Source organism: Dipodomys ordii, unplaced genomic scaffold (genome assembly GCF_000151885.1).
Source record: "Dipodomys ordii isolate 6190 unplaced genomic scaffold, Dord_2.0 Scaffold22, whole genome shotgun sequence".
Taxonomy (NCBI): domain Eukaryota; kingdom Metazoa; phylum Chordata; class Mammalia; order Rodentia; family Heteromyidae; genus Dipodomys; species Dipodomys ordii.
In genome coordinates, this window is record NW_012267238.1 from 17401084 (window position 1) to 17425945 (window position 24862).

Below are 24862 nucleotides of genomic sequence, written 5' to 3' on the forward strand. Positions count from 1 at the left end.
TAAGGGGAAACAAAGGGAGAGGCAACAATGCTTTATAAGAAATGTACTCATTGCCTTGCCCATGTAATTGTAACCCCTCTTTACGGTATTTTCACAATAAAAATAATAATAATATTGATATTAGGCCAGTTAATAACCTTATCATGGCCTCTAAGGGTTCAAGTGAAGGAAACAATCCGAGCAAAGCCTAAATAACTGCACATTCTGCTTTACAGAATACTTCGCTGACAATTTTAAGCACACTGTTTAGACCTACTGCTCAGAAAAGAAGACTCGTTTCAAAATCTCACTATACATTGACAATACACTTGCTCACCCAAGAATTGTGATGGAAATTTAAAAAAAACAGGTAATACAACATCACTTCTGCAGCACATAAATCACAGTGTGATTTCAATTTTCAAGTCAACTTATTTAAAAAATACTTTATGACGCTGAAGTTTCCACAGATTGATTCTTCTGAATCTGTGGAATTTGTTGGACAAATGCCACTGAACATCTTACAGCAAGAATGCACCATTGTCCTTAACAATGTGTGATTTAGAAGAAAGATGAAAATATCAACAGAACCCAAAATTTATGAAGGTGATTTCATCCCTCATAAATGACCATGGCTTGAGGAGCCAGGAGAGGAAATAATTACTGATGGATGTGGTAGAGACAAGAGAATCAGAATTAGAAGTGAAACCTAAAGATGTGAGTAAATAGCTGCACCCTTGTGATAAATATTTCATAGATATAAAGAATGCTTTTCATGGATCAACAAAGAAAATATTTGTTTGCCTTTAAATAAAAAAATGGAACCTACTTACTATGAAAATGTTGTGACCACCATGACATGACCACAAAATATGTAACCTATAAAATGAACTTGGTTGGCATAGTTTGGGAGTGTTGACTTCAGTTTTGAAAGATGTTCCAGTGTGGGATAAATGGCATCACACAGCAGTGAAAACTACACAGAAATCTTTCAAAAAAGACTCAATTCATGCATCAAACTTCAGGGATGGCTTACTTAAAAGAAAATTCTCCAGGTCCCTCTTGAGAAGCTACCATTCTGATCAAAAGAAATCACCAACATCAAGGCAATCCACTGCAACCAAGAAAAAGAATAGGCTACTACTTGCTGGGGCTTAGATTATTTTTTGTGTTTTAAGAATAAGGTATTTTTAATTTTTTAAATTATCTTTATGTAGTTGCATGAAGGGGTTTTAGTTCAGTATAACACTTCATTAGTATAACAATAGGTATTTATTTTTTGTTTTTTTTTGGGGGGGGTCTGGTTGTGGGGCCTGAACTCTGGGCCTGGGCACTGTCTCTCAGCTCTTCAGCTCAAGGCTAGCACTCTACCACTTGAGCCACAATGCCACTTCTGGCTTTTTCTTTTTGCTTATGTGGTGCTGAGGAATCGAACACAGGGCCTCAGATATGCAAGGCAAACGCTCTACCAATGATCCACCTTCCCAGCCCCTAACAATAGGTATTTTAAGTTAAATTACGTATGCTTTTCCAAATGCAATAGTACTGAATATAGACTATAGTACAGTGTGAACAAAATTTATATACTGAAGACCCAAAATTTGTGTGACTCACTTTATTGCAATATATACCTTATAGCAATGGTCTGGAACTGAACTTGCTATGATTCAAATGCCTATGTAACTTACCTTTGGAAATTCAAGACATCTTAAATTTCATATGCACAAGCTGAACTTTGAATAGCATTCATGTCCTCCCAGCATGCTGAGTTACTTCCCATATCAACAGGTGGTAGCACTATCCACTCAATAAAAGCTTAAACCTAGTCTTTCTTTTTTTTTATTTTCTACATATATTTATTGCATTTAACAAAACCTAGTCTTTCTTGACTTCATTGTATATGAGATGCATCAACAGAATTTACCACATATATCTCTGAAATCCAACCACTCCTCACTTCTCTAATCTCTAAACTCTAGTCACTATTATTCTAAACAAAGCTAGCATTTTCTCTCATCTGCACTTCTTTAAAAGCTTTTAAAAACTCACCAATTTCCACTTTTGACTGTTCCAACCATGTTGTCTACACGCAGACAAGTTACTCTTTCAAGATGTCAACTCTCTAACATCTTCCCATTGCATTTACAATCAGATACAAAGATTATTTCTCAGTCATTATCAACTGTAACTTTCCCACACCCTTAGTACCAGAAGTGTACTTGTTCTTGAAAACAAACATTTTTGTCTCTTTGTCTGCAAACTCACTTTCTGCTCACCCTAAAATGCTATTCTCCAATAGTCAGCTTGTTAATTTCTGTAATAGTTCAGATATGAAAAAAAAGTCACTGCATAAATGAAATGAAAGGATGAAGGGACCCAGGTGAAGGATAAATCATGAAGCCAAGTGGAGGTTAAAAATCCAGAAGGGAGCAAGGATGGCTACTGCTATCCAGAGGGGCAAGAGTGTTGTGATGTCACCACCTTCCATAAACTAAGGCTCTATGACAGGAGGTAGAGCCACCATGACAACATCTTTACAGTCTTACATCCTCTTCACCTGAAAAAGAATTCGATTGTCTTTTATAAATTCCAAAATTCTCACCCATTTCTCTATGCTCTTAAAATCAGCCAAATCACTAGGAGGCACATATCAGAACAATAAGAATACTCAGGTCCAGGCTTCAAAAGCAGGCTTTTGACCTCATATTGAAATTTCAATTCTTTTACAGCCTATAGTGTGAGATCTTCTGTTCACCTGTAATGTCAATGATGTTACTCCCCATCTTGCTGTCTCCCTCCAGCCCAAATGGCTTCCTTACTGTTCCTTGAACACCAATATGTATTCCTCCTAGGGACTTTGTCCTTTCTGTGTCCTCAGCCCAAGCACATTGCCTCCTGAAATTGAGCTGACTGATTCCTTCAGTAAGACACTCATGTGTCTACTTAGAAAATCCATAAGTAAACTCTCAATCTTTTTTTCATTCCTACCCTCATCTCTTCTTTCCCTTCATTGTACTTATCCTTACCTGATACATAGTATACTGATTGTTTTGCTATCTTTCAAAGGTTTTGACTAACAGGAATAAAATCTATATTAGGGAAGGAACCTTCTCTGGTTTGCTAATGCAGTATCTTTTCTTTAAAAGGGAGTGCCAGAGCTGGGAAGGTTGCTCAGTGGTAGAGTGCTTGCCTTGCATGCATGAGGCCCTGGGTTCAATTCCTCAGTACCACATAAGCAGAAAAAGCCAGGAGTGGCACTGTGGCTCAAGTGGTAGAGCACTAGCCTTGAGCTGAAGAGCTGAGGGACAGCACCCAGGCCCAGAGTTCAGGCCCACAACTGACAAAAAAAAAAAAAAGGAGTGCCAGTCCTGGGGCTTGAACTCAGAGCCTGGGCATTGTCTCTTGAATTGTATCCTCAAGGTGACTGCTCTAGCATTTGAGTCACAGCTCCACCTCTGGCTTTTTGGTGGTTAATTAGAGATACAAGTCTTACACATGGACTTTCCCTCTTGGCTGGCTTCAATGTTCCTCAGATCTCAGCCTCTTGAGTAGCTGGGATTACAGTCATGCACCTGACCAGTGCTGTATCTTTTGAGACTAGTACAGAATATAGTAGATGTACAATACATATTTGATTATTAGCCAAATTAACAAAAGGTTTAAATGTTATTTTCTCAATGGGTTATCATTTGAAACTCAGTAGTCCTATCAACACAACAATGTAACAGAATATTTCCAGAATATTTAGAATATTTAGAACAGAATATTTAGAACTCTTAGAATCTGACTTACAAGGAATAATCAAAAATGAAACTTACATAGTGATACAGAAATAAACAGAGATATCAACTCTGGCCCAGTCATTAACTAAAGTTATATTAATGTTATGTGCACTGTTGATTCATCAATCTACTGATATCAATGCATGTAATATTCTGTGGCCCTGTTCTTATCACTTTAGATTCTCAAAGTTAATCATATCTTCTGATTCAAGCAAGCAATAATGGACAATATGAAAATTTTATACTCGATGATGAGCTGTCATGTGATACGTTCATTGAATCCTCTATTGGGCATCCATTGATTATTGAATGATTCAATGGAAAAAGTATAGGCTAATTATATGTGGGTTTTATATTTCTTTTTTTTTGGGGGGGGTCTGGTCATGGCACCTGAACTCAGGGCCTGGGCGCTGTCCCTCAGCTCCTCAGCTAAAGGCTAGCGCTCTACCACTTAAGCCACAGTGCCACTTCTGGCTTTTTTCTTTTTGCTTATGTGGTACTTAGGAATCGAACCCAGGGCCTCAGGCATTCAAGGCAAGCACTCTACCACTGAGCCACCTTCCCAGCCCGGGTTTTATGCTTCTTTGAAATAAGATGCTACTTAGAAAACTAAAATAAGTGAAAGGATAGCATTACTCAGATATTATTCTAATCACATTTAAAAAGGACATTTTTGAATAGAATGATAACTAAGCCAATAAGCAAGATTGTTAAAATCGACAAAACATAAAGATAAGCAATATTAACTTAATTCAAGTAGAAATTTACTCGGGCAATCTACTTTATCTTCTCATTTTAGGGAAAATTTAAGAATCTTTATGAGTCTTCTAAATTTAATGGGTATCTTGCACATATAAGAGATGCAACTAGAGGACTGTGAAAACAAAAGTCTGGAAAATAGGAAATTTATATGCTTTCCCATTTGAGCTTTGAGTTTCTTGACTTCTTGAATACTTGCAACTACATGATTACTCTTGGAACAGAGGTAGATTTTTTGCTTCTAATCTTGTTCATTGTTCATTAAGAATACATTTCATCAGAGAGAAACCATTATTAAATATTTCAATCAGTTTAGCAAAACAGACCTCGAATGCACAAACTCTAAGTACTTCCTAGATATTTCCATACATGTTATTCCTAGTGTTAAGTTTTAATCAAGTGTTTCAAAATAAAAACTAGTGCTGCTTGATCTCAGGAGTTAAATGTTTCTATTTTTCCTTTAATAATTCTAATCTCATTATTTTACAGAAATTAAATCTTTTTAAACTAAAGTGTCAGATAGTGACAGAATTATTTAGTTGTCTGCATGAATGCTTGTCATTGTTTTTCCCCAGTGAACAAATATTTCAAGTGCACAATAAAGAAGGTCAATTAATTGAAAAGCATCTGACTAGAACTTTACCCTATGAATAGCAAATGATCTTATTTCTCTCTCTTTGGTACAGTATATTATAAATGGAAGATAAAATTAACACTATTATGTGTTCTTAGTAGAGGTTATTAAAATAAACTTAAAGTAATTATTTATTTTAATGAGCTATCAGTGCTAGAAAATAACTGAGGAAAAAAACAGAAAATATAAATCATCATGAAGTTTTTACAAACCTATATGACTTAAACTATTGTTCTATTTTTCCTTCAGGTATAGAAATTCTATCATTGCCATTCATCAATAAACTTAATTCTTTCTGTTAGCAATTCTCCTCAGTCTTTGTTTCCCAGGCATTGTCAAAACAACTGAATCTGTGCTATTATAGAAATAAATTTTGGTAGACTACACCAGCATTTTCCTCTGAGTTGGCTACAGTGTTGTTTTATTTTGGTGCCAGTCCTGGGGCTTGATCTCAGAGATTGGGCACCACCCCTGAGCTTCTTTTGTTGAAGGCTAGCACTCTACCACTTGAGCCACAGCTCCATTTATACCTTTTTTTTTCTTGTATGGGCTGGCTTTATTTTTTTATTGTGAAAATACTGTACAGAGGGATTACAATTACATGGGCAAGATAATAAGTATATTTCTTATCAAGCATTGTAGCCTCCTCCTTTGTTTCCCCTTCCCATCCTCCTTCCGGCCCCCCCAATCCTCCCCCCCACCCCCCACCCCTGCACGAAAGTTGTAAAGTTCGTTTTCGACATAACGACTTGTACATCCCATTGTTACAATGGGTCCACCTGTATCCTTATTTAAACGATTTGTTTTTCCCCTTCCCCTCCACAAATTATACCAACATCAAATACAGTGAAAGCAGGGGTTATACTGTGGGGGAGGGACATACAAAGCAACAAAGAAATCATCTTATAAATGTGTAAGAAACAGTCACATGAAAGAAAAAAAAAACATTTCAATAGATATCTTAGGGTTCATTTCCCTAACATCACCTCACTTATACCTTTTTTGATAGTTTCTTTTTTTAATGGAGATAAGTCTCACAGTCGTTCCTGCCCTGACTGGGTTCCATACACGATCCTCAAATCTCAGTCTCTTGGGTAGCTAGGATTATAAGTGTGAGCCACCAGCACCGAACCTACTGTGTGGCCTTTTTTAAATGCTACTTCATGAACATTATCTCCATCAGATTACTTTTTATAATACTAAATCATTCATTGCTGCTTAAAGATTTCTTTGACTAATTTGACTTTTGCCTTTTAAACCTAGGTTGGATATTTTCCCCATTTTATTATCTCTCATTGAAGGTGAGTCCCTTTAAACCTTTAAACACATAGATTTTTATACACACAGCTATTATTTTTAACCTTGTGATATGATACCCAGCTATCAACTACTTTTCTACTCATCTTCAAATATTTCTTTTGTTATTGAGCATCTTATACAAGTGGTCATTTTCGTAATGTTTAAAGAAATTAGTTTTTTTTCCCATTTCTAACTTCTTAACTTGTATTTACAAGTCTATTCTATTCCATGTATACCCACCATGGTTTCCTTTAGCATTCATTGACTGTGAAGAAACTGCAAGTTTTGCTGTGGTTGTAATCCACCCAATGATTTATTTATACCATTTTCATCAGACTCCCCTAAACATTTCAGATGGTCCCTAAAATCTTTAGGATATAATAACATTTTTGAAAGCATTCATGATCTCCACTAAGCTCACTCCAAGTAGCAATGCCTTCCATCCTACTTGCAAAACAGACATTTATTTTGGTGACTTTGTTTTAGTTTAGTTTTTGGTTTTGGTTTGGTTGATTTTTGCTTTCATTTTACTGATAGAAGCTGATTGACCCAACCTTCGAAAATATATAGTCACTGCCATTGCTTTCATTCATTTTTAACAATGATATAAGTTTTACTTTTTTAATCAACATCAATTTTTATTTCCTGATTTCTAGGATTCCAAATTCTTTACCTTTTCTACAAATAATCTTGTATATCCCTAGAGGACACTGAATCTACATTTTCTGATTCCTACATTTTATAAAATAATTTGTGTTTTGCTTGTAATTATCAAATACCTTAATCTGTACTTGCATTCTTTACAATTTTTATTCTCTCCTTATAAAAATAATGTAAACAAACAACTAACAGGTCAACATGTCCTGAGCACTTTTTTTTAACTCATTCTACTGGGTTAAAGCAATATAAGAATGAATAATATTACTTTTATTTAGTCCGAACTCTTAATACAAGGCATGTCTCAGAAGTTGATGTTAGGTGAAATGAACTCCATGGTAAGTATTCAAATGTTTTTGCTTTCATTCAATTGTTTCTAATATATTTATAAGATGATTTCTTTGTTGCTTTGTATGTCCCTCCCCCACAGTATAACCCCTGCTTTCACTGTATTTGAAGTTGGTATAATTTGTGGAGGGGAATGGAAAAAACAAATCATTTAACTAGGGATACAGGTGGACCCATTGTAACAATGAGATGTACAAGTCGTTATGTCGAAAAATGAACTTAACAACTTTGGGGGGGGGAGATGGGAAGGGATGGGAAGGGGAAGGAAGAGAAGGGAAGGGATGGGAAGGGGAAGAGGAGCCAACAATGCTTGATAAGAAATGTACTCATTATCTTGCCAATGTAATTGTAACCCCTCTATGGTATTTTCACACAAAAAAAGGCCTGTCTCAGAGAATGAATTGTATTTGGTGAATAAAGTATCATCAACACACTTGCTATTAAAATGACCATCTCCTAAATCTTCTGTGGAAGTATTATAGGCATAGATATTCACAAAAGGTTATGAAGGGACTGGAAGATCTATGTGATCTCAGGGTGTTGTCTATATTCAGAGTCAAACCAACCATGAATTTTAAAAACATGTTTTCTAAGTAATACATCTCAGCATTCTCACTCTTGTCATTGTATCTGACAAGTAGGCAGAAACCTATGATTTTTCAAACACAGTAAATAATACATTATTAATAATAGCATCCTGTTTGCAAAAGTGCACCTTACAGAAAACTTAGGATGTCAAAATTGTACAAAGCAGAGAAATAAAGCAGAAAAACAGCTTGAAACACATACACAGCTATGTACATGCTAGTGCTTAATACTACTTAAACCATTCAAGATATTCTGAAGCATTATTTTTCAAAGTATGTATGTAAAAACTTTATATTCTACATACCTGTCCAGTCTCCTACTATTTTAAGATGGACTCCAAATGTTGCTTTGGTTTTAGTTGGACACTGAAAAAAATAGTAGAATCAATTCTAATTAATAATTACATGTTATCAGATTAAAATTCAATGAAAACTTTTATTCTTATATAATTCCCCCAAATCAATAGATAAAATAAAAGTATAATCTAGCTCTATAGATCATTGCTTAAAAAAATGGTGATGTCAAGTAGGAGTAGAATTGTCAATTGGATAATCTATATGTCTAAAAACTCATAAATATATATGTGAAACAAAATACACACAAATTACCTATCAATTTTAGTATTACATTATATTTATTATTACAATATTATTATTACATTATTTAACTAAAAATCTAGATAAAACATGTTCCACATAAAAATATTTAAGCAAACAACTTCCTACACAAAGGAAGCAATGAAGACTAATGGTTCATGTGGCTTTTTCTCCTTAGATATGACTTGACACCTTGACAAATTACAGAGAAAAAAATATATATCTCAGTGTGACACAAATTTCCCATGCCCAGTTAAGCTATGTTCCTATAGGTCTTTCTTTTTCTCTCTATTGTCAGAATAAGTCTGAAGGGGACAGGTAGAGAATCAGTTTTAGTAAAGAAGGTAGCACAAAGAAAACACACACACACACACACACACACACACACACACAATGTGGCTCCATATAAAAAATTCCTTTATTCACAATTAAAAAAATAGCTTCAATGATGAATATTCCATAATTTATTTTACCATATCTAACTTTGCTGAAGGGAGATAAATGATAGGATGCTACTATTTCTGTATAATTATTTATACTGAATACTTACTGAATTCTTATTCAGTAATTTCTTTTTTCTTTTTTGTCAACCCTTGGGCTTGAACTCAGGGCCTGGACACTGTCTCTGAGATTTTCTGCTCAAGGTTACCACTTGAGCCACAGCTCCACTTCCAGTTTTTTTTTAGAAGTTAATTGGGGATAAGAGTCTCAGGGAAGCCAAGTGCTGGTGGCTCATGCCTATAATACTAGTTACTGAGATGAGAGGATCACACAACTCAAGCAGGAAAGTCTATGAGTCTCTTCAACACACTGGTATTCAAAAGGGAGAATTGGAGCTGTGGCTCAGGTGGTAGAGTTTTATCCTTGAGTAAAAGAGTTCTGAGACAGACCCCAGGCCTTAAGTTCAAGGCTAGGGCAGAAACACACACACACACACACACACACACACACACACACACGAGTGCACAAGGGACGTTTATCTCAGCCTTCTGAGTAGCTAGGATTACAGGTATGAGCTACCAGTACCCAGCCTTTCTTTCATTCTTAATTGCTGATAGGCTGACTTGCATCCTATTGGAGATATACTTAGGAATGTGGGGAATATAAAAAAAAATTCTGAGTTCCGAAAATACACAACATAAGGGTTACAGATAGGGAAACATGTCTGTAATTACTTTTTTATTTTAATGAAATACCACTTTCCAAGACAGTACTGTTTTACTTCCAAAAATTTCAAAATAATTGTGTACACCTATTTTTTATAAATAAGGAAAGTGAGTAACTGTGACAAATATTAACTTACCACAATCATGACATTAGCAAAAAGACAAAACAAAATTTGCACTGCATCTATTAAACTACATAGTTACTAACCATAGCAGCTGCTGTCTTCATTAAAGAGGAATACATAAGAAACCAAAGAATAGGAGAGAAAATATTTGTTGAAAATTACTAGACTCTATGTACAGCTGTTTGAATTATGGAGGAATGGGAGCAGAAGTTAAGAAAATAGCAGTGGTTATGAAGATTATATTATATAAAGCAATTTCAAGATGTCAGAAGTTACCGTGTTGACTAAGTGGTGTGGATCATGTAGGAATCCTCTAAGGAAAACAAATAAAGAATAACGACTCTATGATGATGTGTTAACAGCTTACCAAAGAAGTGGGGGAATTGAAAATCAGTGAACACATTAAATTAAAAGTAGATAAATGTTTAAACAGGGATACAGATTAACCATTGCAACAATGAGATGTACAAGACACTATGTCAAAAAATGAACTTTACAATTTGGGGGGGGGGAAGGAAGCATGTAGTTGAGGAGGTGGGAGGGAAAAGGGATGGTAGGGGAAAACAAAGGAGGAGGAGGCAACAATGCTGGATAAGAAATGTACTCATTACCTTGCTCATGTAACTATAACCCCTCTGTACAGGATTTTCACAATAAAAAAACGTATTTAAAAAAAAGTAGATAGGTAATCGTGGGTCATGCTTATCATCCTAGCTACTCAGAATGTTGAAACTTGGAGGATCTTATTAGGACAGAAAATCTTTGAGACACTATTTCCAATTAACCAGCTAAATATTGGACTAGAAGTGTAGCTCAAGTGGTACAGAATAAGCTTTGAGCAGAAAGCCAAGCAAGGGTGCTGAATTCAAACCTAGATATTAATCATCTGCTTGTATAGTATCTTCCATACAAATTAAAAGTACATGATTTATATTAAGGGATGAAAATTGTTGTAACCACACTATTACTTTAGAATCCATGTTTCTGATAATATTATTTATTATTGAAGAGAGTATGAGATTAAAATAATTGAATTTTAATGATATATTAACTAGTACTTATATTACTGTGTAATATAATAATTTCTAATTATGGTTCTATACTTATTTTTACATTCTAGTTTTTAAGAACTCTGAGAGAATCTGAGCTGTTCATTAGCATCTTTCCAAATAAGATGCTATCATCTATGTAAACCACCAACCGTTCTCAGTACATACTACTGAAGGCCAGTCAAGGCTTCTGTGTAGAAGAAGCTCCAGGTGTCAGGAAAAGCAAGAATCACAATCATGTTCCAAGAAAACATTCTGATAATCCAAATGTCACCTCATATTATTTCATATATCAGAAACTAGATCTTAGGTTATGAAAAATAGATACAGAAGCCAATAAGGCATCAGAATTAGAAAAAGAAATGTCCCCTGTCTGCTTGACTCTGCATCTTTTGTGACTTAATCATATGATGTATTCTATAAGAAAATATTTAGAATATTTTCCAAATATTCACATCTGTGTTCATTTCTTTCAAAGCAGAAGTTGCAAAAGGTAATTTTATATGTTTAACATCCCCCTTAGATCTCATAGGAGATTGTAAACCTTACTCTCCTAAATTCTGGCTGAATGTATGCTGGTACATAGCTTCAATGACTGATTTGGTTTTGAAGGATAAACATACTACTGTTCTTTTCAACTTCTTAGAAATGAGGCTTTTAGAAGTCATTGATATGTCTAAAAGCTAGGTAGCATTTAAAATAGGCTGTAATAAACCAGGCTCGGCTGGTCCAAGCCTGTAACCCTAGCTACCCAGGAGGCTGACATCTGAGGATCACAGTTCAAAGCTAACATGGGCAGGGAAGTCTGTGAGAGTCTTATCTCCAACTAAATCACAGAAAAAGCTGGAAGTGGCTCAAGTGGTACCATTCAAGCGGTAAGAGATAGCTTTCAGCAAAAGAAGCTCAGGGACAGCTCTCAGGACTAGTGTTCAAGCCTAAGGACAGGAAAAAATAAAAGGCTATAATATAATTTTTGCTTGAGCAAGTCAATTCATATTGCAAAAGGAGGGCCTTCACAGAATAAGATACTGGATGGCTTCATCTAATGTATGTGAGAAAATGAATGAAGATCCTAAAATTATAATTTAATATATTTGCTCAAATAATAGATTCACTAATACTGACAGTGTACGCCAGTGATTTTTAATGTTTTCTCACTGAATGTTTTAAGTTTCAGAAAACTTCTTAAAAGAAATAAATAAAAAGAAATATTGATGCCTATTGTTTCTTCTAGAATGTAAAAAATATGCATCAGGAAATTTTTCAGATAAAAAGGTAACAGGAATCTATGTGTGAACAACTGATACCCTTCCAGACCCATGATGTCAGGAAGACACTGAAATTTCAGTGTCAAACATACAGATCCATATTTTAAAATGATAGTAAATTCTAGAAGCAGAACACAGCATGAGAAAAACTGCAACAAAAATGGGAGTGACACGTGTGGAGTAAAGAGTATGTGTATCTGCAGAGGGTGTAGCCTGAGTAAAAGAAAGAAAGAAGGGAGTCTCAGAAAACACGTAGTATGTTTCAGTTTTGAAAAAGAGTCATTTAAAATAGAGGAGCAAGGAAGAAACAAAGGAGAGAGAGCAGGGGAGAGATAACTCAGTCAGTGAAATCATTAGGCCAAAGTGAAGAAAGGGGAAGAGACCAAAGAATGAGAAACTCATAAAGCAGAATTACAACTGGACTCAAGAACAAGCAGATGCAAGAGAAAGACATAAAAAGGATCCAAATAGGGAAAGAAGAGTTTAAACTATCCCTATTTATAGATAATAGGATCATATATCTAAAGAATTCTACAGACTATAACCCCAAGGTCCTAGAGCTGATTAATCACTGGCAAAATAGCAGTATATAATATTAACCCAGAAAAATCCATAGTTTTTCTGTATACCAACAATGAACAGATAGAGAGGGAAATCAGAAAAGTAATTCCATTTAAAATAGCCTCAAACAACAACAACAACTAGGAATAAGCCTATCCAAGACAGTGAAGGTCCTCCATAGCAAAATCTATAAAACTCTAAAGAAAAAAAAATCAAAGAAGACATTAGAAAGTGGAAAGACCTCCCATAGAATTCACGGAGAGGCAGAATTAGTATCATGAAAATGGAAATACTGTCGAAGTCCATCTACAGATTCAATGTAATTTCCTTCAAAATCCTCATGTTGTTCTTCACCAACCTAAAAAATAACCTAAAAAGTCACACAGACACAAACACAGACACAGACACAGACACACACATATACACAGACACAGACACACACACACACACACACACACACACACACACACACACACACAAAACAAACAAAAAAGGCCATAAACAATCAAAGCAAATCTGCTGGTGGAAAAGCAATGTGGGAGGAATCACAACTGCAGCCCTCAAACTTTTCTACAAAAATATAATAACAAAAACAACTTACACAAAACAGCTTACACACATACACACACAAAAACTCACACAAAAACAGGCCTGAACACCAATGGTATAGGCTGAAAAACTCAGAAATTAACCTATATTTGATAAGAAAGTCAAACATATATTGTTGGAAAAAAGATAGCCTCTTTACTATGTGTAAGGAAAACTGGGAACTACATCCTTATGTAGAAGATTGGGATTGGATCCCTATCTAATATCTTGCACTAATACCAACTCAAAATGGATCAAAGACCTCAATGTCAAACTTGGAACTTTGAATCAACTATAGGAAAGAGTAGGAGAAATATTCAAAGTTATTGGTATAGGCAGGAACTTTATAAGTAGAAAATGCCAGGTGCTCAGCAAATTGAAGAGAGAATTGACAAATGAAATTACATCAAACTAAAGTTTATGCATTGCAAAGGACATCATTACTAAGCAAAAAAGACAGCCTACAGGATGGAGAAGATATTTTCAAGCTATATATCCTACAAGAGCCTATATCTACAATATACAAGAAGCTCAAGTAATTACCCCCATAAATGAATAATCAAATTAATAAAAAGACAATGAGCTACAAAAAACATTTCCTCATGTGTTTATGGATCATTAGTAAAAACATGGGAAGTGTTCAATATTGCCCACCATAAAAGAAATGCAGTAATGACAGTAAGACTGGCCAGCATAAAGAACTGGAACAAGTGCAGGATACAAAGCAAAAGGAGCTCCATTGAGCTGCTGTGGAATGCAAACTATTCCAAACACTCTGGAAGGGGTTCTGGAGATTCCTCAAAACTGTAAACAGAGAACTACCCTATGATCCAGTGATAGTACCCTTGGGCATCTACCATAGCATTACAAGTCAGGATGCAGTAAAGACATTCGCAACTCCATGTTCATTGCTGCACTATTCACGATAGTCAGCTTATAGAAACATCCCAAATGCTCTAGAATGGGGATTAATTACCTCTATTTAAAGAAAGCTTTTAATAAACACAACATGACAAAGGTACTGAAGAAATAGAAGTAAAATGTTCATATCTCAACATAATTAAAGCTATATAAGCTAGAACTATAGCTAGTATTATACTCAGTAGAAGAAAACTGAAAGCCTTTTACCCTAAAATCAGGGATAATATTAGGCTGTCCACTATTGGCACGATGATTTACCATGGCTAGAAAAATTAATAAAATAGATAGAAATAAGAAAGGAATAAGTGAATATTAAGATATGATCCTATACTTAAAACACCATAAAGAAGACTTTTACATCTGCTAAAACAATGTAAGCAAATAATCAGGATACAACATCACCATACAAAAAAAAAATACTCTTTAAGATATATCAATAAATTCAGTGAAACTGAAGTTCTCACAGAAGTAAAATACCTCAGCATACACATAAAAATGACAAAGATCATTATGATGAAAACTACAAAGCACTGAAGAAAGAAATTTGAGAGCCATTAGATTAAAAGTTTTCCAAAGTCCATGAACTGGCAACTAAACATTGCTGCAAAAAATGGCATATTGCCAAAAGTGGCATGCAAATTCAACTCAGTCCCCAACAAAATCTCCATAACGTTCCTCATCAAATTGGAAAAATGGTCCTAAAATTCATATGGATTCTCAAAAAACACTCAACAGCCAAAAACATTTCTGAATAAACAGAACAAAGCCAAAGGCATCATATTACCAGACTTCAAATTATACTACAGGACTATAGTAACTAAAGAAGTTTGGTATTGTCAAACAACAATCACATAGACCAATAAGCCAATATAGGTAGTCCAGAAACACATATGGTTAGTACTTTTAGTAACATGTCCTTTCAATAATTTTTTGTGCTAATTCATAAACATGGGATGTCTTTTCCTCTTCTAAAACTCTTTGTTCAGTTCTTTGTAATTTTTACTGTAGAGATCTTTAAAATGTTTGATCAAGCGTATGCCTATACAATTTGATTTTTAATATTATGATGCTGGAGCTCCAGTGCCTAGCATGCAGTTCTTATAAAATATAATGAAGCTTATCAGAAGTGAGAAAATGCATACACAAACCTTGTTAACAAGTGATACCAGGAAAAGTGGATACCACTGAAACTAGATTTCCCTATATCACCCTGTCAACTCAAAATGAATCAAAGCCCTTGACATTAAAACCTGAAACTCTGAAACTACTGGGAGAAAACATAAAAGAAGCACTGCAATATCTAGGCATAAGAAGCAACTTTATGAATAGGACACCATTAACTCAAGAACTAATAGGAAGAAACAACAAATGGTATTTCTTCAAACTAAAAAGCTTCTATATAACAAAAGAAGCAATAGAATGAAGAGTCATGACAGCTTATGGCATGTGACAAAATCTTTGCTAGATTTCTCTGACAGAGGACCCATATCTAAAACATAGAAAGAACAACAACAACAACAAAAAACGAGCAACATATTCCCACCAATAAATGGGTGTTGGAACTGATCATTTTTCAAATGAACAATACTACAATTGAACAACAAATACATGAAATATGTTCAGCATTTTCAGCCATAGAGAAAATGCAAACCAAAATAACAATGACATTATATCTCATTTGAGAGAAGACATTAGATAGCTTAGTGAGAATAACTCAACCCTGAGCAAAAGACCAATGCTTAGAGGTATCAACATGACTTTAAGTTATACTGTAGAGCAACAGTAACAAACTGTATGGAATATGCACAACAACAGATGTACAGAACAATGGAAAGGAGTAGAGGATGGAGAAATGAGCCCATACAGCTATTGCCATCTAAATTTCAACAACAGAACCAAAACCATAGGTTTTGGCCTTTTCTGCTTGTCCTACACATGTACTAGTTACTGCAAATAAGGGAAACCATGGGACCTATGTTTCTTTGGACCTGACTTACTTCACTTAATATAATTTTTTTCCAAGTCTTTCCATTTCCTAACAAAAGCGGCAATGTCATTCTTTCTGATGGAGGCATAGAATTCCACTGTGTAAATATACCACATTTTCTTGATCCATTCATCTACTGAGGGGCATCTGGGTTGGTTCCAGATCTTAGCTATGGTAGATATAATGCTGCAATAAACATAGTTGTGCTGGTAGCCTTAGTAAGGCCTTGTTTGTGAGCATTTGGGTAAATGCCCAAAAATGGGATTGCTGGGTCATAGGGGAGCTCTATGTGGAGTCTTTTCAGGAACCTCCACACTGTTTTCCAAAGTGGTTGAACAAGTTTACACACCCACCAACAATGCAGTAGGGTTCCCTTCTGGCCACATCCCCTCCAGCATCTGTTGTTATTAGAGTTCTTGATTATACCCATTCTAACTGGGGTGAAGTAGAACCTCAATGTTTTTTGACTTGCATTTCATTTATGGCTAAAGAAGTTGATCATTTCTTCATGTGTCTATTGGCCATTCTTATTTCCTCTTCAGAGAAGTTTCCCTTTACATCTGTAGCCCACTTATTAAGTGGGCAGTTGTTTCTTTGAGGATTTGTTGTTGGGGGAGGTTAATTTTTTGAGTTCCAAGTATATTTTAGATATGCGACCTTTATCTGTTGTATGGGTAGTGAAGATCTCCCAATCTGTGGGCTTTCTATTGATCTTGCTAGCAATGTCCTTTCCCATGTAGAAGCTTTGCAGTTTCATGCAATCCCATTTGTCCAACAATTCTTTGATTAGTTGTGTCTCTATTAAGAAAATTTTGGCCTGTGCCAAGGAGCCTTATGGTTTCTCCTATGCCTTTCTGTAATGTTTTCAGGGTGTTTGCTTTGACTCCGAGGTCTTTTATCCATTTGGAGTTGATTCTGTGTACATATGACCAGATAAGATGATGTTAAACGAAATGAACCCTAAGATAGGGACATAAGTATCTTTTTTCCTTCTTGTATTTCTAATGTATTTATAATGTACCATGTGATTTTTTGTTGCTTTGTATGTTCCTCCCCCACAGTATAACCCCTACTTTCACTGTATTTGATGTCAGTGCTTACCTCTTGTATATACACTTCTGTAATTTGGGGAGGGGAAAGGAAAAAACAAAATGCTTAAATAAGGATACAGGTTGACCCATTGTAACAATGAGATATACAAGACACTATGTTGAAAATGAACTTTACAACCCAGGCCGGAGGGGATAGTTGTGGAGGGGGAAGGGAAAGGATGGTAAGGGGAAAACAAAGGAGGAGACAACAATGCTCAATAGGAAATGCACTTATTACCTTGCTCATGTAACTGTAACCACTCTGTACAACATTTTTACAATTAAAAATGTACAAACAAAAAGAAAAAAACATCCACTGAAGAAAAGGAAGCCTCTTCCACAAATGGCTTTGGGAAAACTGGACCATGCACATGCAGAAATCCAGAGCTACACCACTATAAAATTATGTTATTTGCAGAAAGTGTCTAGCAGTGAAAATCATCACATTGTAATTGAAATAAGCCAGATATCAAAAAAGAGGAAGACAGATATCAAGCATATCAAATATTTTCTCACATCTGTGGAACTTAGGCGAAAAAGAAAAAGAAATGAACATAGCATGAGTGCAAAATATGGGAACTGTTAGGGGCTAAGAACCAGAGCAGAGAAGAAAAGGAAAGGAACATGTAAAGGCAGTGCAAAGATGAGCAAAGTTCTTCTTATATATGTATGAAAATAGGATAATGTAACTGGTTAAAAGTTGTCAAAATGGGGAGAAAGGATAAAAAAGAGTGATAGAGAGGGTGAATTTGATCAAAGTACATTGTATCTATGTATGGAAATGTCACAATGAAACTTCTTAGCATAATTAAATACCCCAATGAAAAGGGGGGTAAAACTCTCCAAAAGCAAAAATCAGGGGGGAAAATGAAATAAGCAAGTTTCACAAAAAAAGTTTCAAGTGTTTTCTCTCACATGTGGAATTAGAATCTAGAGAGGGAAAAAGGAACCTGCTAGGCTTTTAGGTAATTATAGTGGTGAAAGAGGTTTTCTAAAAAAAGAAAAAGTCTGATATTGGATTTTATGTAATAGACTATTAGAATATTTAATCCCTAAGAAGTAAAACTGAAGACAGAGAAAATGAAAATTATAATATTTCATGCCCAGCTTTGTTTTAACAGATCTAAAAATATTCTATTTAAATTGAAGCACTAAAATGCTCCTGAGTCTTACTTTATTTTCCTACATGCTGAGAACAGAGTTTGGTTCATGATACATTTAATATAAATACAAAATGCCCATCATACAACGAGGAGGCAACAATGCTTGATAAGAAATGTACTCGTTATCTTGCCCATGTAATTGTAACTCCTCTGTATGGTATTTTCACAATAAAAAATAAAATAAAAGAAATGCCCATCATCTAAGTTTAAGTTGAAGAGAAAATTAAAATGCCAGATTTTGATTTTAATAACACATCTAAAGGAATAGCCACTTTGATATTTTAACATTATATACTCTTTCCAATTATGTGTTCAATATGATATTGGATTTTGTGATTTTTTTAAGTTTTAGCAAGGAATTTATTTTAGTCTAACAGGATAAAATAGCCTGAAATGAGTGAAAACGAAAAAAAAATCTCATACTCCCCACACAGGAAATGGAAGAAAAGGACTCTGACCCTGTACAAATGAGTAATAATTTTATAATCATGCTACAAAAGTATAAAAAGATGTTATACAACATGTTATGCAATTAATGTGAAATTATGTCATCACATAAAGGTTTATTCAACATAGAAAAAAGCAAATTTTTGCTTGTTTTTTCCCCTTTGGAGTCCATTCTTATTTCTACACTGTATTTTTAATATATTTTTAGTATAAAGACACTGTACAAAGGTAATGAGCTTTCCTATCAAGCATTGTCACCCTTTCCTTTATTTTTCCCCTACCATCCGCTCCCTCTCCACCTCCCCATCTTCTCCTTCCATCCCCCCTCAAGCTGTAAAGTTCATTTTCAACATAATGTCTTGTACATCTCATTGTTACAATGGGTCAACCTGTATACTTATTTCAGCATTTTGTTATTTCCCTTCCCCTCCCCAAATTAGAAAACTGTATATACAGGATGCAGGGCATTTGTTTTTAAATCAAGAGCCTTACAATAATAAACGTGATTCAAATTTGAACTGTGGAAATTTTCAATATAAACATGCTTTGTAAATCACAGAAAATGATCACAGAAAATGATATTCTTTAATTTTTTTGTCAGGTCTATCTTTTTAACCTTTGTCTCTAAGCTCTAGTTGTACATTTTCTACTCTGTGACAGGCACTTCTGAATTTCACTCTAAATTTAACTTATCTAAAATTGCTGTTATCTTAGTTCCAAAATTATCTTTTCCTTTTGATTTCTCTTTATCTGGACATGGAACCAACTTCCTTTTCAGATCAGAAGTTCAAAAAGGATTTTAAAATATCATTTATTTCACTTGCTGCCAACACTCAATTTTCAAGTCCTTTAGAAAACCTTGCCCCCACAATATCTGATCACATCAATCTCATAATGATTCATCTTTCATAGATTAATCTTTAATCTTTCATGCCCCTGATGGGAAACATTAAATATACTTGAATATGAAATATTTTCCCAAAAGGAAAACTGTGCTGAAGGCTAAGTGCATAGCCATTGAAGCTATTGTGGTTATCGACATGCTAAAATCCACTGATGAGCCTCTAGTTTAGTGAAATATTACTAAGTGGGGCTTAGTTGTAAGGTAGTTGATTGGAGACATGTGTTTAAAGGATGTTTTGCTCTTGGATCCACCTCTCAGCTATCTCTGCTTCTTATCCTCCATAAGGCAAACATTGTTCGCTTCAAAATGCCATTCTGGCATGTTGCACTCACTCACCATGGTCTAGAAACTAAGGAGCCAGCCAACTATGGACTGAAACCTCTGGAAACTGAGCCCAAATGAATCCTTCCTACAGTAACTTGGTTTCTTAGGTACTTTGTCACAGTAATGAAAAGCTTACAGGTAACTAGCACTATCTTCCCCTCACCCTGCCCGCATTCCTTCATTTCTATGGACAGTGTCAAGCCATATATGTTCTTAATTCTTCCCAGTTTTTATTTAGAAGTTTCACTTCAGCTCCTTCAATGCAGCTATACCAACTCTTAACATCTAATACATTTTCCTTTCCCTCTGTTCACTTTGTCTACTTATTTATAATAACTTCACTTCCATTTTTTAACACTTATGTCAAATACCATTATTTCATAAAAACTTCCTGAATTTCCCCCAGTCCAAAAAAATTCAGTTCTCTAAACCTTTAAATTACTAAGATAATTTTATGCCCCTTTATTACAACCTACTTCTTTATCTACTTTCTCTGTATTAATTGTCTAAAAATGTGAATACCATTATAGATATTACATTATAATATCAATATTTCTAAATTACCATTATATTATAAATTACCATTATAATACCTTACACATAAAGGGTGTCAGGTAAAAAATGTCAGTTGGATAAATAAATACTAGTTGAATAAAATACTGAAGGACTAACTTGAGACTAAGACTTCAAGTAGGGAGTTTTTCTATAATTTATTCATACACTAAATAGGTATTTAGTGCGTGTTCAAAATGTTCCAGAGACTGTACTAGAAAAATAATGTAACTTCAGAAATGAATGTTCTGAAAGCACTTATGAGATAGAAGTACAAGAAACACAGAAATCACAACTTTAATAATATGTATTTAAAAGTAAAAATGGTGTCTGTATATTTGCATGAAAAATATATACTCCCTATTAAACAAATACTAAGTATATAAGTGGAATTTGTTTTAATTCAATTTTCTACACACACACACACATACTTATGAAAAGAAAGTTGTTCTATTTTCTATGACTTTCCTACTTTAAATGAGTAAATATCTACTTAGTCCTTGTCAACATGAAGTAGAAAAAGCCATCTGTGAAAATGCCTTGAACCATATCTAGCATAAACAAAAGAAAAAAAAGAAAGAAAGAAAAATATATACTCCCTATTAAACAAATATTAAGTATATAAGTGGAATTTGTGTTAACTTAAATGAAATGTGTGTGTGTTTATCCCATAGCTCAAGAAAACAAAAGACTAAGCATATAAAAATATAAGCCACAGGGGCTGGGAAGGTGGCTCAGTGGTAAAGCGCTTGCCTTGAGTGCATGAGGCCCTGGGTTGATTCCTCAGCACCACATAAGCAGAAAAAAAAAAGCCAGAAATGGTGCTGTGGCTCAAGTGATAGAGCGCTAGCCTTGAGGTGAAGAGCTGAGGGACAGTGCCCCAGCCCAGAGTTCAGGCCCACGACCGGACCCAAAAAATAAAAAAATAAAAATATGAGCCACAATAGTAAAGATATGTGCAATGGGAAGAAAAATTGAGACATGTCCAAAAAGTTTTTGAAAAGTGAATTGTGGGTAGGTGGTAGTTGAGAAACTGATTTAATTTAACAAATATTTTAGACCTGAACCTGAACTCTTATTGTCTTCAGGAATGGAAAACCAGGAGAATCAAACCATCTTTCTTTCCATTGTGAGATTTGAAAAGTTCAGCTCTCAGAGGCTGCAGGAGCAAGCTAAAGTTGGAGCTCATTTATATTTTTTAATGTGTTTAAACTTTTACATTAGGTAATTTACCCTGATGAGTAACACCACCTAGAAAACAAACCAAGGAACAACTATTTTTTAAACCTAATGTGAAAGAGAAGCAGAATACACTAGACATAGGCATTTACCAGTACTCTGGGTGACAGGGTTCAGACGCCAATCATCACTGAGCAGATATGTAATGCAAACACACCAAACTCCACAATCAAATAACACAATCCAAATTAAATTATATAAATGTCTATAAAACTCATTTCCTGGATTGGAAGTATGGTATAAGTGGTATAGAACCTGCCTAGCTAATGCAAAGCCCTGAGTTCAACCCTTAATACTACAAAAATAAAGCAAACAATCAAAAAACAAAACCCTGCCTCCCAAGTTTAGATCAGTTGCATATAGTTGTCATGCCAGTTTTTAGAAAAGGTGCAGTTGGGAGGATTGCTGTTTCAGGCCATACAGAGCAAAAAAGTCTGTGGGACTTCCTCTCATCAGAATAAGCTGACCATGGTGGTATGTACCTGTCATCACAACAAATACGGACTAAAATGGACATAACACAGTCCAGGCATGTATCTGTGCAGAAAGCAAGACTATCTCAAAACTAAGCAGCAAAAGATAGCACTGGAGGCATAACTTTTGCCTAGCAAGTATGACCCACAAAGTTCAAACCTCAATATTACCCTTGAAAAACTCTCAAAACACTTGTCAGCTTCACCCTTTCCTATTTTAGTTAATGGAGCTGTACTTGCTCAAGCCAAAAGCTTGAGAGTCTGCTTTTGACTCCTCTTTCTTTCACAATGCTTATCCATTCTACAGATAGGCTTTTGTGAACGCTAGTTTTAAAATACACACTCCATGAAAACATTACAGGAAGGAATAGGAGAAACTCTAGGGCTTCTTGGCACAGGCCAAATTTTTCTTAATAGAGAACCAGAAGCACAACAAATCAAAGAAAGGTTGGACAAATGGGATTGCAGGAAACTGCAGAGCTTCTGCAAGGCAAAGGACAAGGCTAGCAAGATCAATAGAAAGCCCAGGGATTGGGAGAAGATCTTCACTAGCCATACAATAGACAAGGGTCTCATATCTAAAATACACTTAGAACTCAAAAATCTAAATCCTCCAACAACAAATCCTCAAAGAAACAACTGCCCAATTAAAAAATGGGCTAAAGACTTAAAGAGAGACTTCCCTGAAGAAGAAATAAGAATGGCCAATAGACACATGAAGAAATGCTCAACCTCTCTAGCCATAAAAGAAATGCAAATCAAGATAATGCTGAGATTACACCTTACCCCAGCTAAAATGGGCATAAATAAGAAATCTAATAACAACAGATGCTGGAGGGGATGTGGACAGAAGGCACCCTTACTGCATTGTTGGTGAGAGTGTAAACTTGTTCAATCACTCTGGAAAGCACTATGGAGTTTCCTGAAAAGACTCCACATAGAGCTCCCCTATGACCCAGCAATCCCACTTTTGGGCATTTGCCCAAAGGATCACAAACAAGGTCATACCAAAGCTACCAGCACAACCATGTTTATTGCAGTATTATTTACCATAGCTAAGATATGGAACCAACCCAGATGCCCTTCAGTAGATGAATGAATCAAGAAAATGTGGCATATATATACAGTGGAATTATATGCCTCCATCAGAAAAAAAATGACATTGCCATTTTGTTAGGAAATGGAAAGACTTGGAAAATATTATATTAAAATTATATAAGAATTATATTAAGTGAAGTAAGCCAGGCCCAAAGAAACATAGGTCCCATGGTTTCCCTTGTTTGCAGTGACTAGTACATGTGTAGGACAAGCAGAGTAGGTCAAAGGCTATGTACATATGACCATATGAGATAATATAAACAAAATGTACCCCAAGACAAGGACACAAGAGATTTTTTTTCTCTTTCTTGCTAATGTTTTTAATGTACTTACAATACAATATGTTCTTTTTCTATTGTATGTTCTTCCCCCATGGTATAACCCCTGTTTTCACTGAATTTGATCCTGGTGCTCTGCACCTTGTATATATATTTTTGTAATTTGGGGAGGGCAAGGGATATTGCAGAATGCTTAAATAAGGATGCAGGCTGACCCCTTGTGATGACCAGATGTACAGGACACTATATTGAAAATGAACGTTACAATGTTGGGGTGGTGGGGGGCAGGAGGAGTTGGGGAGGTGGGGAGGGAAGTGATGGTAGGGGGAAAATAAAGGAGGAGGTAACAAATGCTCGCTATAAAATGTACTCATTAACCTACCCATGTAACTGTAACCCCTCTGTACAATATTTTTACAATAAAAGTTAATTTAAAAAATACCCTGAACCTGATCACTCTGACTTCACTACACTACCTCCATCATCACCACCATCTGGTCAAAGCTATCAAACTACGTTAACGGGATGACACAGCAACCTTGAGCTGGCATCCCTGCTTTTGTACACTCCCTTCTACTCATAACATAGAACTCAGAGTGTTCTTATTTTAAAAGCATGCATAAGATGTTCTTCTGACTTTTCTCAGAATCTCTCATATGTTGTTTATTAGTCATAGTAACTGCTAGTGCCTTCATTGTCTGCTCAAGACATATAACCTCCATTTTAGAGTAAAAATCTGAGTTAGTTATACAAAGTACATTGTTTGCATATATATGTATGTGTGTGTGTGTGTGTGTGTGTGTGTGTGTCAAAATTAAACTCAACAACTAACTGATGCCAATAAAAGGTATAAAAAGAAGGAAAATGCCAAAAACTAGAAGCAATGGGGATTTGGAAATAAAGTAGAAAATTCATGTTTAATAAGAACAGTTTCAGTTTGGAAAATGAAATTGTAGAGATGATGGTGATGGGCAATAAAAACGTAC

The 24862-nt window shown here is 35.2% G+C and overlaps 1 protein-coding gene across 1 annotated transcript in view; it reads right to left on the reverse strand.

The window, feature by feature from the left end:
- The window catches only part of Nox4 (NADPH oxidase 4), a 64207-nt gene extending 49626 nt beyond the window's left edge, over positions 1–14581 (reverse strand). The window contains exons 1-4 of the mRNA XM_013013984.1: positions 14528–14581; positions 13105–13169; positions 12115–12166; positions 8351–8411 (exon numbers count right to left, since the gene is read on the reverse strand). Of these exons, the coding sequence (XP_012869438.1) occupies positions 8351–8411; positions 12115–12166; positions 13105–13169; positions 14528–14581 (232 nt within the window). The remainder of the gene's footprint in view (positions 1–8350; positions 8412–12114; positions 12167–13104; positions 13170–14527) is intronic.
- Between the last annotated feature and the right edge of the window lie 10281 nt (positions 14582–24862).